The 14,357-nt window shown below is 29.1% G+C and overlaps 1 protein-coding gene across 9 annotated transcripts in view; it reads right to left on the bottom strand.

Annotated features, from left to right (window-relative positions):
• Window positions 1-3,421: 3,421 nt before the first annotated feature.
• The window catches only part of LOC111623391 (ectonucleoside triphosphate diphosphohydrolase 5-like), a 71,577-nt gene continuing 60,641 nt past the window's right edge, over window positions 3,422-14,357 (bottom strand). For all 9 annotated transcript variants that reach the window (XM_023365949.1, XM_023365946.1, XM_023365951.1 and 6 more), the window contains 9 exons: window positions 10,983-11,058; window positions 8,502-8,537; window positions 6,146-6,308; window positions 6,006-6,070; window positions 5,843-5,936; window positions 5,615-5,769; window positions 4,147-4,203; window positions 3,969-4,075; window positions 3,422-3,874 (listed from right to left, as the gene is read on the bottom strand). In XM_023365949.1, the coding sequence (XP_023221717.1) occupies window positions 3,800-3,874; window positions 3,969-4,075; window positions 4,147-4,203; window positions 5,615-5,769; window positions 5,843-5,936; window positions 6,006-6,070; window positions 6,146-6,308; window positions 8,502-8,537; window positions 10,983-11,058 (828 nt within the window). In that variant the 3' untranslated portion in view covers window positions 3,422-3,799. The remainder of the gene's footprint in view (window positions 3,875-3,968; window positions 4,076-4,146; window positions 4,204-5,614; window positions 5,770-5,842; window positions 5,937-6,005; window positions 6,071-6,145; window positions 6,309-8,501; window positions 8,538-10,982; window positions 11,059-14,357) is intronic.

The raw sequence follows: 14,357 nt of genomic DNA, 5'->3' as shown, positions 1-14,357 counted from the left end.
CTTTTTCGGAGTTTGCAGAATTTTTTAAAAGGAAAAACTTTTGAGGATGAGAACAATGTAAAAAAGGCTATTTCTGAATATTTTGATTCAAAACCGAAATCATTTTACAAAGACGGGATTAAAAAGCTACCATCAAGATGGCAAGAAATTGTACAAAATAATGGTGAATACATTATAGATTGAAATAAGATTTAATTAAAATTTTTTGTTGCTTTTTTTGTAGATAAAAATGCGCACGAACTTATGGACTGACCTGATACATTAAAAAATGAAAAATAATTATATCATTTGATTTCACGATATTTTGTGTATCTTAAAAATAATTAATTCTATCCCGGGATCCAGTTCACTTTTATCCCGGAATCCCGGGACAAGCAAAAGACTGGGAAATGAGAAGCCCTAGTTAGTACGTTAGCATCTGATTAAAGAGTATTATTATACTATGCTAAACTATTGAATTCCAATTATATGGAATAATCCTTATACAACTGAAATACTTGAGTATTTTTTTTTAACTCTTAATTTGAATAGCCCAATATTCCATACAATATTTGGATATAAAGCATTACTTCAGTACATTCATGTAAATAAAGTTAAGTATTTGATGTATACAGTATGTGTGTCATGACTATTCAATATCTTGAAAGAATAATGAAAACCTAGTCATCTTTAATTTAGCAGATATACACATTTACACACAGTACATTCAGTTCATAATGAAACAATACCAATTGATCAATATTAATATGTAAAGGTTATTCCCTGAAGATTCTCTTACCTCTCAAAAAATATATATACAATAGACCCAATCATCACTCAGACTGTTTTGCTAATTTCAAATGAATATCCCACTTTCGAAATCTCAGATTCTAGTATGGTAGAAATTCATTAATCTGGCATATGTGGACCAAAGTGACATTGGAAAGCCAGATGCTTTTACCACCACCATCAGAAATCAAGGAAATAATACTTTGACTGAAAACCCCTTGGTTAACATGTTTCTTGGGACTATGGAGTTAGAAGCAAATTCGTTGCTTGAGGAATAGCTAAAAATGGACCAACTCCAACTCCCATTTCTTTTATCATGTACACTTTATATTAAGCTCTATAGGAGCATTAACCCACTATCTTACATTACAAGAGTCCCTGCAATACAAGATCTTTCTTCGCAGATATTTATATTTCAATGCATTTTATGTTAGCTAATTCTAAATTTTTATTGTCAAAAGACCCATACAAAATGCAGGTTAAATCTAGTGTTTTATTACTATGACACACAATATTCTCCATTCTGGTTGATGATGATAGTAGTAACGATAAAAAAAGGTAAGTACTTTGTTTTGATAGGAATTCCTATGATTCTCTTAAAAAAATAGCCTGGACAATTCACACTGTATAGTCCCAGAAACTCAACTCTTGATAACTTGTGTCTTAAAAAAGTATATATAATTAATATCTATCTCTATAACTTAACACCAGGATCAAATAAGTTATCATTCTTCACAGGAGATACTCAAAAACAGCATCAATTCCATGTGTTAACAAAGAATATAATCCTTTTTCCATGGTAAAATTGCAAAACACCTCAATACAAATGTCACTAACTCAAAAGTAGCCAATATTTTTTAAAATTAAAATTTATCTACAAATAGAAGTGATTGCTATTGATACATAGTTAATTTGTACATGAATTTGCACATGTACTGTACACCTTTATGAAATTTCCGCTATTTAGAATAGCATTGTCACTATGATTAACAAAAACTCATCAATTTGGTAACTCGTCTCCTTCTTGGTCCACAATATGTTTATGAGATTCTACTGTAGTGATAAAATGCCATTCTGGGTTAATAGAATCAAAGTTTATATTATTTAAATCATTATTTAGAGGCCAGGTTGAGTCGAAATTGGAGTTTGGTCTACCGACTCCCCAACTCAGATATCAACTTTGTGCAAGAAACATCAAAAACTTAAATTGTTATTTGATAAGCAGCTTTACCAAGCAAAGCACACTTAAAGTGGCTTGTTAAAAGAAAGTTTAAAACTGGAAAGTTGCTAAAGAGAGGTTTGAAACAAATAGAGAGAAAACTTAAATTTTGCTGTTTGCAATAGCAACCTTATGAAATTCATTATATCTCTCTTTTAGACTAAAAAAAAAAAAGTTAAATCAGAGCAGCCAATAATTATATTAGCTATAAGTTGGTGCCTTGATTTTTATGAACACTGCTTAAAATTTTGATTTAATAAACAGTAAAGCACTAGAAGGATTTTCCTTCATAGATAGAAATCGTTTAAAGTGATCTTCAGTAGTTTAAGTATCTTTTACAAGGCAAAATGTATTCATAGTACAGCTATACTGAAGCTTTAATAATAATGAAGAAGTTAAAATTTATTTACATTTAATGATATAAAGAATCGGTGCCACATTATTATTCTGTAATTTTTTAAAATAAAATTTATATTAAAATATTCTTCTTTCATACATACACATTACATACCAAATGAGCCAATAAGGAAAAAATTTACTTTAATAATTCTTATTGATTATATATGAATATTCAAATAAAGCAGACCTCCAATAAGTTTCCAAATCTGTCAAAAACTAACCATAAGACTGAGCAAGTATATTTAATGAAAATGTGTCTACTCTGTATACACAACCAAGGATCAAGAGTTAACCAATTACCATTCACATACCGAAAGTAATTTCTAATTCTTAATCCTTGGTTGCAAATGCCCGCTAGAGAAATGGGATTAGAGTAACAATTTAAAGCAAAGAAAGCTAAATTAAACACAAGTACAGTACAGTACATTAAAGTTAGTAGTAAACTATCCTTTCATTCATTCAACTTAGATATGTAAACTGAACAGTGAAAATACTAGATATTTGTAAAATGTAATGTGCATGTTTTTACAGAATTTCAAATCAATATATTGTTCTGTTTTCTTTTATAATATTGATACTGTATTTACAAAATATTCATTACATAATTTATAAATATCTCAGCCATATTGAAGATTTTATGTAATTATATAAAGGCCTCACAATGTCATTGATAGTTCTTTGTATTATTTGGCATTAAGTGAATTTTACTATATGCCAAATAATACAAACAAGATAGAATAGTAACAACCAAATTATAACTGGATCATGTTTGCAACCTCCAGCATTTATTTTTCCATCTCAGAATCAATTTTACTGTTAAAAAAAATACTAATAATGTACTTTTAATTTTTTTTATAAAATTATATTTTGAGAAAAGATTAGTAATGAAACATTAAGTGATGACTGTGTATTATATTGTTTATTTAAAAAAAAAATAATAAGAATTTGCTTGGCTTTGCTAATGGAACCAAAACCAATCTATTATTTAAATAAATATTTGAAACAAAGAAATCAAACAAAATCAATTGTCAAAAATTATTTTGAGTATTTTAATTTTTGAATGCTGTCATGGAAGGAATAGAATTCTAATAAAATAAATATCACAGTAAATTGTTTCTCTACATTATGACCTATATAAAAACAACTAAGTATTCTTTTTTTAGTTCTACAGATAATTTACAATGGGATAAAAAGTGAAATAGAGTTTTGACAATAAGAATTTTCTTCTTAAATAAGCATACATATTTAAGGTTTAAACTAAGCAGTATTTCAAATAAATTACTTATTTTCTAAAAGTCTCATTTAGAACAACATAGTTAAAAAAAAATTGTATAATGCTGCAAAAATTGCCAGTCCCGATTCTACATTAATTTACATTATGTACAAATACGTTTTCTGAGATTACAGATCTTTTTAGCCTTGTGTTAAGGCACTATATCCAGCTCCAAGACCCCAACTAGTTTCAACACCATCAATTTTCTTCACCAGCTGTAGGAATATATTTGTAGCATGTAACAAATTTATAATAATAATTTCATTATGAGGAAAATATTTGAATTCTTAACTAATTTTACATACTCACCACTAATTCTGTATCCATATTTAACCCTAATCCATGATGTAATAAAGCAATTATATATGTACTGTCTAAGCACAGGAAAGCTTGTTTTAAATTTGTCTTGTTGCATGCTACGGGGAATATTTAAATACTGAAAATTTAGAAAACAAATCAACATATATGATATATACAAAAATCTTACCTTTACTAGCTGCTTTCTTATATTCATTTATTGTTAATTTTCCACCCTTCTGCCTATCTGTAACATTTGTAATTTGTGTCAATTTAAAAGTATATTTAGATAAATAATTATACTTAAATAATTATGCTGTATTATTTATTTAAATAGTAAAACAGTCCAATGACAGCATGGTACTGCTAAAGTTCACAGTTCTAACACATTGTCATTTGCTACACTAGACATCAAACTATAGATGCACACTTCTGGTGTAAAGACAATTTCAAAGTTGAATATTGTTTAACTTTGATATTTGATGCTAATGCCATATTGCACTGAATTTGACTATAAACTGGACAATGTTTTATCAACAGCAATAGTTTGAAACATCATGTTAACATTGGACTGTAAACTGGCCTTAATCGATTTATAGTTCTCACAGCAACATTCACTCACAGAACTTCAAATTAATATATTCAGTGTATATATAAACAATAATTAAATTAAAATCATATGCTAGATTTTTAAGTATTGCTAAATGATTGCCATATTATCATTTGGAAATATTTAAAAATCTAGTTTGCTATTTTACTGTTTTTATATATATATATACCATACCAATGTCAAATGATAGCTAAGTTGTCCCCAGTATGGTTATATCTAAATCAATAGGTTCTAGTCCATCTTAGCCTAACTGATAGCTCTGGAAACGAACTCCAGGCAATAATTTTCTTCCAAAAATTTTTAATAATTATAATAAAGTAATTTTTAATTTAAAATTAATCACAAGATGGCAACCTAAGCACCTACCTCTAGTCAAATTGTTTTAAATCTAATTATTAAATTAGCCTTATTATAGCCTGATAATATGGAAAATTAAAAGTAACATTAATGTTACCAAACAATTTGTAATTTCAATCTTATAGTTTGTAATTTCATAATACAAATTTCATAATCTAGGTCAGAAGCTCTATTATTTGTTTAAGTACATCAGTACCAAGGCTAGGACAACTAGACTATAAAATCATATAAATGGCTATAAAGATTATAACTTATGTGCAAATGGAACACAATTTTGAGGCTGGGATTGTTAATTACTGCTAGATTATTATGTAAATTTCAAGAGAGATTTTATTGTAACAAATTTTGAAATATCAAAATATACTGAAAAAATATAGCAATTAATAAACAGGTAAAGTCGTTAAAGCAGTTTCATCATAACAGTATCTTAAATTATTTTATCATCAATACAAATATCTATTTTAAAAATAAAAATAAGTTGGAAATGTAAAACTGGAAATATGTCCAATCACAAATCTATTCAATATTTTAAATATTCATCAACATACCATATAATGATAGCTACTTTGGACTTTAACAACAGTTGAAAGTTATCAAAATGCAATGAACCATAATGTTAATCCATGCTGTTTTAACATAAATTTAATCAGCACATGTATTAATTCCACTGTGTATAATATAATAAACATACCTATAATACCCATATCAGCTGCCCTATCAAAATAATATGATAAGGCAAAAATAATTCGTTTTGGCAATTCTACTGGCTGATCAACAGTCATATTTAAAAATGTTTGGGCCTGTTTATAACATGAATCAAAATTATATTTTCCAGATTTCATTCCTCTGCAAAATATAAAAATTATTATAAGTATTTTCAAATAAAATTATTTGGTAAGATCCAAACACTAAAACTTGCTTCACTAAGTAGCTTTTTCCTCCATAGATCCATTTTTCCTTTATACTTGGGTGGATACAAGGACTATTAAGAATTTCATGACCTCCTTCAATTTCTGAAAAAAATAAAATTGTTATAACAAGTTTTTCAAGTATGCATTGATAAATGAATTATATCATCTCACTTTTATGACTTGTTGTAGACTGCAGAATTCCTAATCTTGCTGACATCAGTCCCAAACCAAGATAACTGAATGTTTTAAAAATTGAATTTAAATAATAATGATTCCATCATAAAAATAATTAAATATTACAACTATGGTACCTGTGTGTATATAAAATAATGGATTCATTTTGGATTGTCCTCTTTATAATGTACTCCTTTGGACTAAACACAAGCGTTTTCACATCATTGGGAGCAAACGTCACTTGTGTGGATCCACCTCCCAAGTCTAATGTTGCTATGGAATTTTCATCACCTAACAGATCTACAATAACAGAATTACAGGAACTATTTTATAATGAATTGATTAATGTTTATTATGTTTTTTTTTTTTTTTTTAAGTAAAGAGCAAATTCTATAATCAGTCAGATTTCTAAATCATCAAAGTGATTTAAAAGCAATCAGTTGGGCCAAATTATATTGTTTAAAACTAAATCCATATTTAGTCCAAAAATCAAATCCAGTGATTTTAATTTGATAGATTAATCATAAGCCATCTACAGCATAAATTGCAATAAAAGTTTTAACACAATTAACTTACAAGATTTTTTTCATTTACTTATTTAACATTGTAAATATATATACTTTTAAAAGTATTACAGTGAATTATTAATCACAATATTTAAATTGAAATTTACATAAAATACTTTATAGATTTTTTTTAACTTTCAAATTTTAGAAATTTACAGTAGAAAACTGTTATACAGTAAGGCTCTGCTTAACACTGATTCGATATAACACAGTCTGCTTGAAGCCTGGATACAACAATATACAGTAAGACCTCGTTTAACATTACTTTGATTAAGCCTTAAAAACAAACTCAAAATACATGTTAATTGAAATTATCGTGTCATTTCACTGATTCGTATATAATATGATTATTCTCAAACACGAACCAATTAGCAAAAGGTGGCAATCTGTCATAGCACTGTACTTTAAATTTATGTTTGTTTGGTGCAATTTTGGAAAAAATATAACATTATGGATGCCATAGGCAATATAGACTTTGTTGGCAAGAATTAACTGATAAATGCATGAATTGAGTGTGGAAGAAGGTATGGCTGGAGGTATCCAAGAATTCTCAACAAGAAGAGCCTATCATTGACCAAATTGTCAACCTAATCAATACAGCAGGACTAGGAGATGTAGACGAGCAGGATGTTGAGGCATTACTGCAGGTTTCTGGTGAGAGCCTTGCCAAGACGATTTTCAAGAACTGGCAGAAAAAGGAATTCATGTAGAACTGGAAAATAGTGATTCTGAAAACAAAGAACCCAAAGAACTTGTTACAAATTCCCTTAGCAAAAGTTTGGTAACGATAACCAAAATCATTGATCAAACTGTAACAATTGATACAGATTTTGAAAGGAGTGCAAAAGCAAGACAAAGCGTTTTGGATGCGATCTCCTGCTACTGACATTTGCTTAGCGAAAGAAAAAAAGAGCAACAAATGTCACTAGACAACTTCATCACAAAAAAATCAAAAATTTCAGAAGAGCCAGAACCTTCAACATAAATGTAAAGTTTACTTTTTAATGTTTGTGTGTTATTTAACATATATTATGCAAATTAATATAAAAATTAAAGTAAAATCTGTTTATTTTTGGTCATGTGTTCCCCTTTCCCTATTCACTCTGTTAAAATGATCTTGTTTAATGCTGTTTCATTTAGTGCTTTGTCGTCTAGGAACATATCCCCCATGTTAAGCAAAGTCTTACTGTACTTTCTTTACATTACACCAAACAAGATATCAGGGGTAGCCAGACCTTATCACAATAGAAGCAATTTACAATGTATCAGAAATACATGAAAGCTTCATTCTATATTGGAACAGTATTTTTTTTATATAACTTATAATTTCGTTGTCTATATATTACAGTGGGTATCTGATATATGGAAGCCAGAATAAGGTTCTAGAAGAGCCACAGTTCAGCCACCCGGTAATATATATTTACTTAATGTAAATACCTCTCATTTAAAATACCTCTCATTCTAATTAAAGAAGCAAAGCTGAATTTATTCTGATTGTCATTTATAGAATTCTTAAAAGGGATAATGGAGTAGCTAAAACAAGATTAATGAAAGAAATGGAAAAAACATTAAATATGTTAATTTTTGAAAATATTAAGGTTTCATGTTTTTTGAACTGAAAAGAAATTAGTTTTAGGTATCAAGGTATTACTTATGAAATACATTAGTATAATTTACTCTTTAGTCATTACTCATATTCTTCAATTATACAGTATATATAATGCTAATATTTTTTTAAATGTAGTAACATTGTAAATTACAAAAAGATATTCTTAAAATGTTACAAAACACTGGAATTAAGCCATCAAAAATAGGACTGTGGGTAAATCCTCCAGTACATCAAAATAAATAAAATACTAATTAAAAATATTTTCTTCTAAGCTAATTTAATGAGACGAATAAAATGTAAAAAATTTTACATTCTTACCTAGAAGGAAATTCACTGTAAACCATGCAAATAAACCTGTAAATATCAATAACACTTATTTAATGTTGATAAAAATTTAATAAAAAACACAGCAGATAACTAAACTACTATTAACAATACAAATGTAAAATTGATTTCTCATATTCTTGTACTAACTGAAGTAAATGAATTTTAAATTAATACATTTCTAAAAATTTATTAATTACATCTATAAGTTCTTGATTATAGGCCTCAGATGACGGCCACCCTATTGCCAGTAAATATCATTTGTTTTTTTATTAGTTGTTTCTACTTTGCTGCTATTGGTATATTATTCATTAATACATGATTTTCAGAAAACAAAGGGATTGGTATTTTGTAGTGGAGGAAGACTTCATAAAATTAATAAAATTCTTATTAATGATGTAGAAATTAATTTTTTTCCTAATTTTAAATATTTAGGATTGAACTTTTCCTCCTCTGGAGTTTTTAATTATCATTCGGATAAAACAGAAAAAGATATACTATAGAAGACAGGTTGTCTTTCGGCACTACAGACAAAAATGAGAATGAACACTAGCAAAGCAATATTTGAACTTTTTGATGCTATGTTAAAGTCTAAATTGACATATTTGATTCTGTTTGGGGTTTAGATCTTATTGAGAAAATTTAGATGCAATTAAGATATTTCAAAAGATTATTTAAGCTCAAATGTTCAGTGCCTGGTTCTGTTGTAAGACTGAAATTAGAGAGACTCCCACTTGAAATTAATATTTAAAAAAATACTTTGTTGTTTTGGCCTAACATTATTGATCATTCAACAACATTCCTCATCATGATCTTCATTATTGTGTTTATGATTTTTTATTGAAGAAAGAAAACGTGAGATCTAGAATTAGGAAGAAAATCATTTTTGGACAGATTAACAAAAGGAGAGAAAAGATTTAGAAATTAATAGAAAATAAATTTTTTGTAACTTTTAACTTCAACAAAATTTTGAAAAACAGATGTCAAGAATACTTTCATTTTAAAAAGGAAGCTGATTTCCTTTCCTACAGCCAACTCATGAGATGAGTCAAAAATGCAGCTTTGCACACGTTATTTGGCCGTCTGAGAAGTCCGATATAAAAAGAGATTTTTCCCACCATTTGAGAGTCTGCCATTAGAATGATTCTCCATATGATGTAACGAGTTCGTCATACTATTCAGAGTTTTCCATACGATGTAAAGAGTCCGTTATACGATGAGATCGTCATACGAAGAGACCATCATAAGAAGTGTTATCCATACAAGAAATTGCCATAAAATAAAAGAAGATTGTCCATAAGTAAGAAGATTCTCATACATTGGAATATTCGAAAGAACGGGGAAGGTAATATAGTAATGTGTAGATCGATGTGAACTCTCTATCACGCGTTAGATTAAGATAGAATTATTAGGTTTAATTTAGTTATTAGTGACTTAGGTTTAAGTACAATTTGTTATCCATTCGTTTGTATATCCTTGAATATTTTTGATTTATTAAATGTTTTGGTTTATTTTATAAATATGGCTTGTTTAATGATAAATATCCACACTTCTGCCTATTCAAATTACTTGCCTCCCTCATACTTGCAATTCCGTGATTACGCGTGTTAATCCGCGTTTAAGAAAACTGATTAACTGGTGTCAACATCCTGACATGGATTTGGACTTTACAGTCTATATCCTTATTTTATTTTAAAGCCCTCCTTAAAAATTTAGAGATCGAATCTTGTGATTTTGTGCCAATTAAGTGGTGCTCCAGGTTGTACCCCCAGTTAATCTCATAAAAATTCAAGTAAGAGAAATTGGTGTTATCAACAAAAACCATTTTTGATAATTTAGGCCATTCTTTTGTATTTTCAAATCATTCACAGCTACAGTTAAGAATTTATTTGTGTGATATAATACAAACTAGATGTGATCAATTACGGAATCAAGATATAATTTATGCTTCAGTTCGGTCACATAATATTTATGAAAGAAATACAGGTTGGCAGACTGCCAATTACTTAAATTATAACATTGGATTTCCTATGAAAAGTTTGTTAATGCAATTACACCTTAATAAATATCAGATTATGTTTAATGGTCATTATATAGACATTTCTAAGAGGCATTGTTGCCCATATTGTATTACCAATCACAATTGTATATTAGCATGCATTTTTGCATAGTACCCAGTTTATATTTGTTAGAGAGATTTTAAAGATTTATTTATATGATGGAAATATATCGAAGATAAATACATATAAATTGCATAACTTTTTCGTTAAATCCTTGTATTATTTGTGTTAACTGTATTGTTTAAGTACAATTAAGAGATCATTATGTGGCTGCTTATTTATTAATTTTATTTTATTTTCCCCTCTTGTATGGGAGTAGTTGTAATTATATCAATTATCCATTAATATAAGCATTAATTATGCCCCTGATATTTCTAAGGAAATTAAGTTTAAGAATAAAAATCTTATTACATACCTTCATCCTCTCCATCCATAACTGATACACTATCTTCACGTATTTGGAATGGATAATTGTGAAAAAGAAGTTTCACCTGTTGAGATAAATAATAAAATTTACAGTTGTGATAATATCAATATTTAGTTTAATCTAATGACTACCTGCAGGCCATGTGGTCCTACTATGGTCCCCAGGGTTTAGCAACATGATTTTATTTTCTTGTTTTTTTTGCCTCAAATCCTTATGCAATCTTAATTAAGCTGATATTCATGAAGAACATTAAAACTAAACTCAACTAGTAAAACGATTAGAATAAACTATTACTTGTCTGCATATCATTAACATACATTATTTTAATACCTAGTCTACTGGTGATTATTAATTAAGTATGGTGGTACTTGACTGGCTTAAAACCTGCAACTCAATAAGAGAAAACACGTGGCCTGCCAGAAACCTACAAAGTTTACTTGAACAATCTTTTCTGAGAGCTACACCACTGGTCTAGTCTAGAAAAATTACTAATTAAAAAAACCTTTATTATATTTCGTATTTTACATGTTTATATAAACTTATCATTTTAGTTTCTTGATTATCAAAACTTGTTTAAATTTAAATATATCTCCACAAGTCAAATAATGCAGTTGAAGAATTAACTTGATAGTAAATTTTGATGTACACTGTAAAATGTAAAGAAAGTTAAATCCATTTTTTATTGTTGATGTTACTGCTATTTTCTGTCACAAGGACCACCTAAGCTAAACTAGACCATAATCCTGTACAGTAGGTACAGGATTATGGTCTAGTGTAAAAACCAATAACAAGTTTGCACTGTTTATATAGGACCTAGTTAAGTCAATTACAATAAGCAATTATTTATTGTGACATCGTTACAATTCTGGGCTGCAATTTTTAATCATATTCTTAATTTATTCAATTTAAAATGTTCTCCATCTCAAATTTGTAATGTCTTGCCCCTGTACATCATACTTTTCCTGATAACAACAGTCATGCCAATTGTCTATGTAACTCCATTCAGGGAGAAATTTTTCAATTGAATTCACGTGACTTCTGGTCTAGACCAGAAGTTTGTATATACAGTAGAGTGTCGTTTATCCGAATCAATTGGGGACTGGGGTTGTTCGGANAAAAAAGTAGCCACATTGTGCCCAATTAGCCAAATCTTGTAACGTTGGAAGAAATACTAACTAAAGCTGGAGCTGTAAATCAAAGGATTATAGACCCAAGTGCGGGGAAAAAGAGGCAAAGGACAAAAGATAAAGAAGTGAAAAAGGTTGAAAAATTCTATAGGTTGAAAAAAAAGGGTTTCTAAGGACTCTCTATTTGTTTAAAGAAGATCTATTTAACGTTTCTCACAACTACATCTTTTGTGCTTTCTCATCTTTCCCTCTTTTTCCCAAATTTGGGTCTATAATCCTTTCAGTCACAACTCCAGCTTTATTTAGTAATCATTCCACATTCACACATCTCAAAGTATTTGAAAATATTTTCTTTCCACTCAAAAATAAAATACGAATAAAGGTTTATGGCTTTGTGAAACATTTGTTGAGTTTATGCCGTTGAAATAAATAAATAATAAAAAAATTAAAACATTTGTCGGTTTTGTTTACACGTTTATTGGGCCGCATTGGAACTTGCCTTGGGCCGCATGCGGCCCGCGGGCCGCGGGTTGGACACCCCTGCTGTAAGGTTTCATTTTAGTTTCTCATTTTCATCACAACTTTTTTTTTTTTACTGACGACAAAATTAAAACATTTGTTATTAACCGAAAATTTGTATTAGAGGGTGGTGGTTGTTCGGTCGAGTACCTATGTACTATTGTATTTGAATAACACTGTGGCTTCGAGGGATTAACTAACTGCGTTTATCAAAGGATACCTGTGTATAAATATAATATACAGTACTGTACGCGCAATCCGCTTTTTCATAGTCTGTTGGGACAATCTCTGAAGAGAGAAGTGCCTCCCGGGGGACTTTTACAGCCATGAGCCTTCTTGGTGCTTGCAGCACGGAGAGTCAAAAAGGGAAAAAGTGGGTGCCAAAATACTTAAGATTCCCACATATTTATTTTATGTTGTTAAATAATTCTTTGACCACAAATTTCAACTAATCATCACTGTTAGGTTAGTACCAGGGTTTCTCAAACGGGATTCCAGGATCCCGGTTTTTTTTTTAACCCAGGAAATCCCGCAAATTTCTTAAAAATTCACTTTTTTCTTACTGTGTGTTAAGATTGAGGAATTTTGCAAATAGAAAGCATAATTAACTCAAACTGTCAGAATACATTTGTATTTATTAATTTTAAACCTACTTATTAGTTTTTTAATTGTTGTTGGTCATGGCATGCCACAAATGATCAATAATCAGTATGTAGTTTATTTGTGGCAGGACTCTGAAAATACTTGTCAGAACCTGTAATATCTGAAATAATTGTGCTTACGCTGTTTTAATTTTTAACCATGCCCAGTAGCTTCAATAACTGAGTAACGCCAGGTTGTGCAAATTGGAAGTAGAAATCTTTCAGGCTACGGGTGACAAAAAAACATATAACATCTGTCTTCTCTTAAATGCATTAAAGACGATTCCAATCACATCAATTGAATCGGAACGGGCATTCTCGGTTGCAAGACTTCATTACTAAAACAAGAATTTGATTGAATGATCGGAGTATTGACCATCTTTGCTTTTTAAAATCTTAAAAAAATTACAATATTTTGTATTATATTTTGTTTAAAAAAACGAAAATTACCTTCTAAATTAGAAGTTTGATTTAAGTTCATTTTTTTTAATTTTTAACTCCATTCGAAGCATTTTTTTTTTTGTTGTTGTATGAAGTTTCCAGCAAACTTTAATAATTTTTTTTCTATTTGTGAAAATCTCTACGTAATTCAAAGGTAATTTTTAAATATCTTACACAGCATTATTAATTAATTACTTGATTTTAGAGGTTACAGAACGTATTAAATTATCAGGTCAGTCCATAAGTTCGTGCGTATTTTATGACCTTGAGAAAAATCTTGTTTTGCTGTTAAAAATGCCAGTCTAATGTGATACTTTTTACACTGAAGTGTTAATCTGAACAGTATTCATATAAATACTGTTCAGAATTGGGAACATTTCAGTTGTTTATTTTCGTTAAAATGGAAGTAACAGATGAATATGAGACATGTTTTATACTTTTTATTTTTAAGTGGTGAGAATGCTACAAATGCAGCCAAAAAATTAAATACTGCTTATAATCAAACTGTAACAAGTGTAAGGACTGTGCAGAAGTGGTTTGAAAGATTTAGAAATAATGATTTTAGTGTGGAGGATAAGGCTCGTACTGGAAGACCCGTTGACTTTGATGATGATGCTCTCTCTGCACTAGTTGAA

The sequence above is a fragment of the Centruroides sculpturatus genome, unplaced genomic scaffold (genome assembly GCF_000671375.1).
Source record: "Centruroides sculpturatus isolate CEXI.00-Female unplaced genomic scaffold, Cexi_2.0 scaffold314, whole genome shotgun sequence".
Taxonomy (NCBI): Eukaryota; Metazoa; Arthropoda; class Arachnida; order Scorpiones; family Buthidae; genus Centruroides; species Centruroides sculpturatus.
Note: the sequence above shows the minus strand (reverse complement) of the source record. Positions and strands in the feature narration are given on the sequence as shown.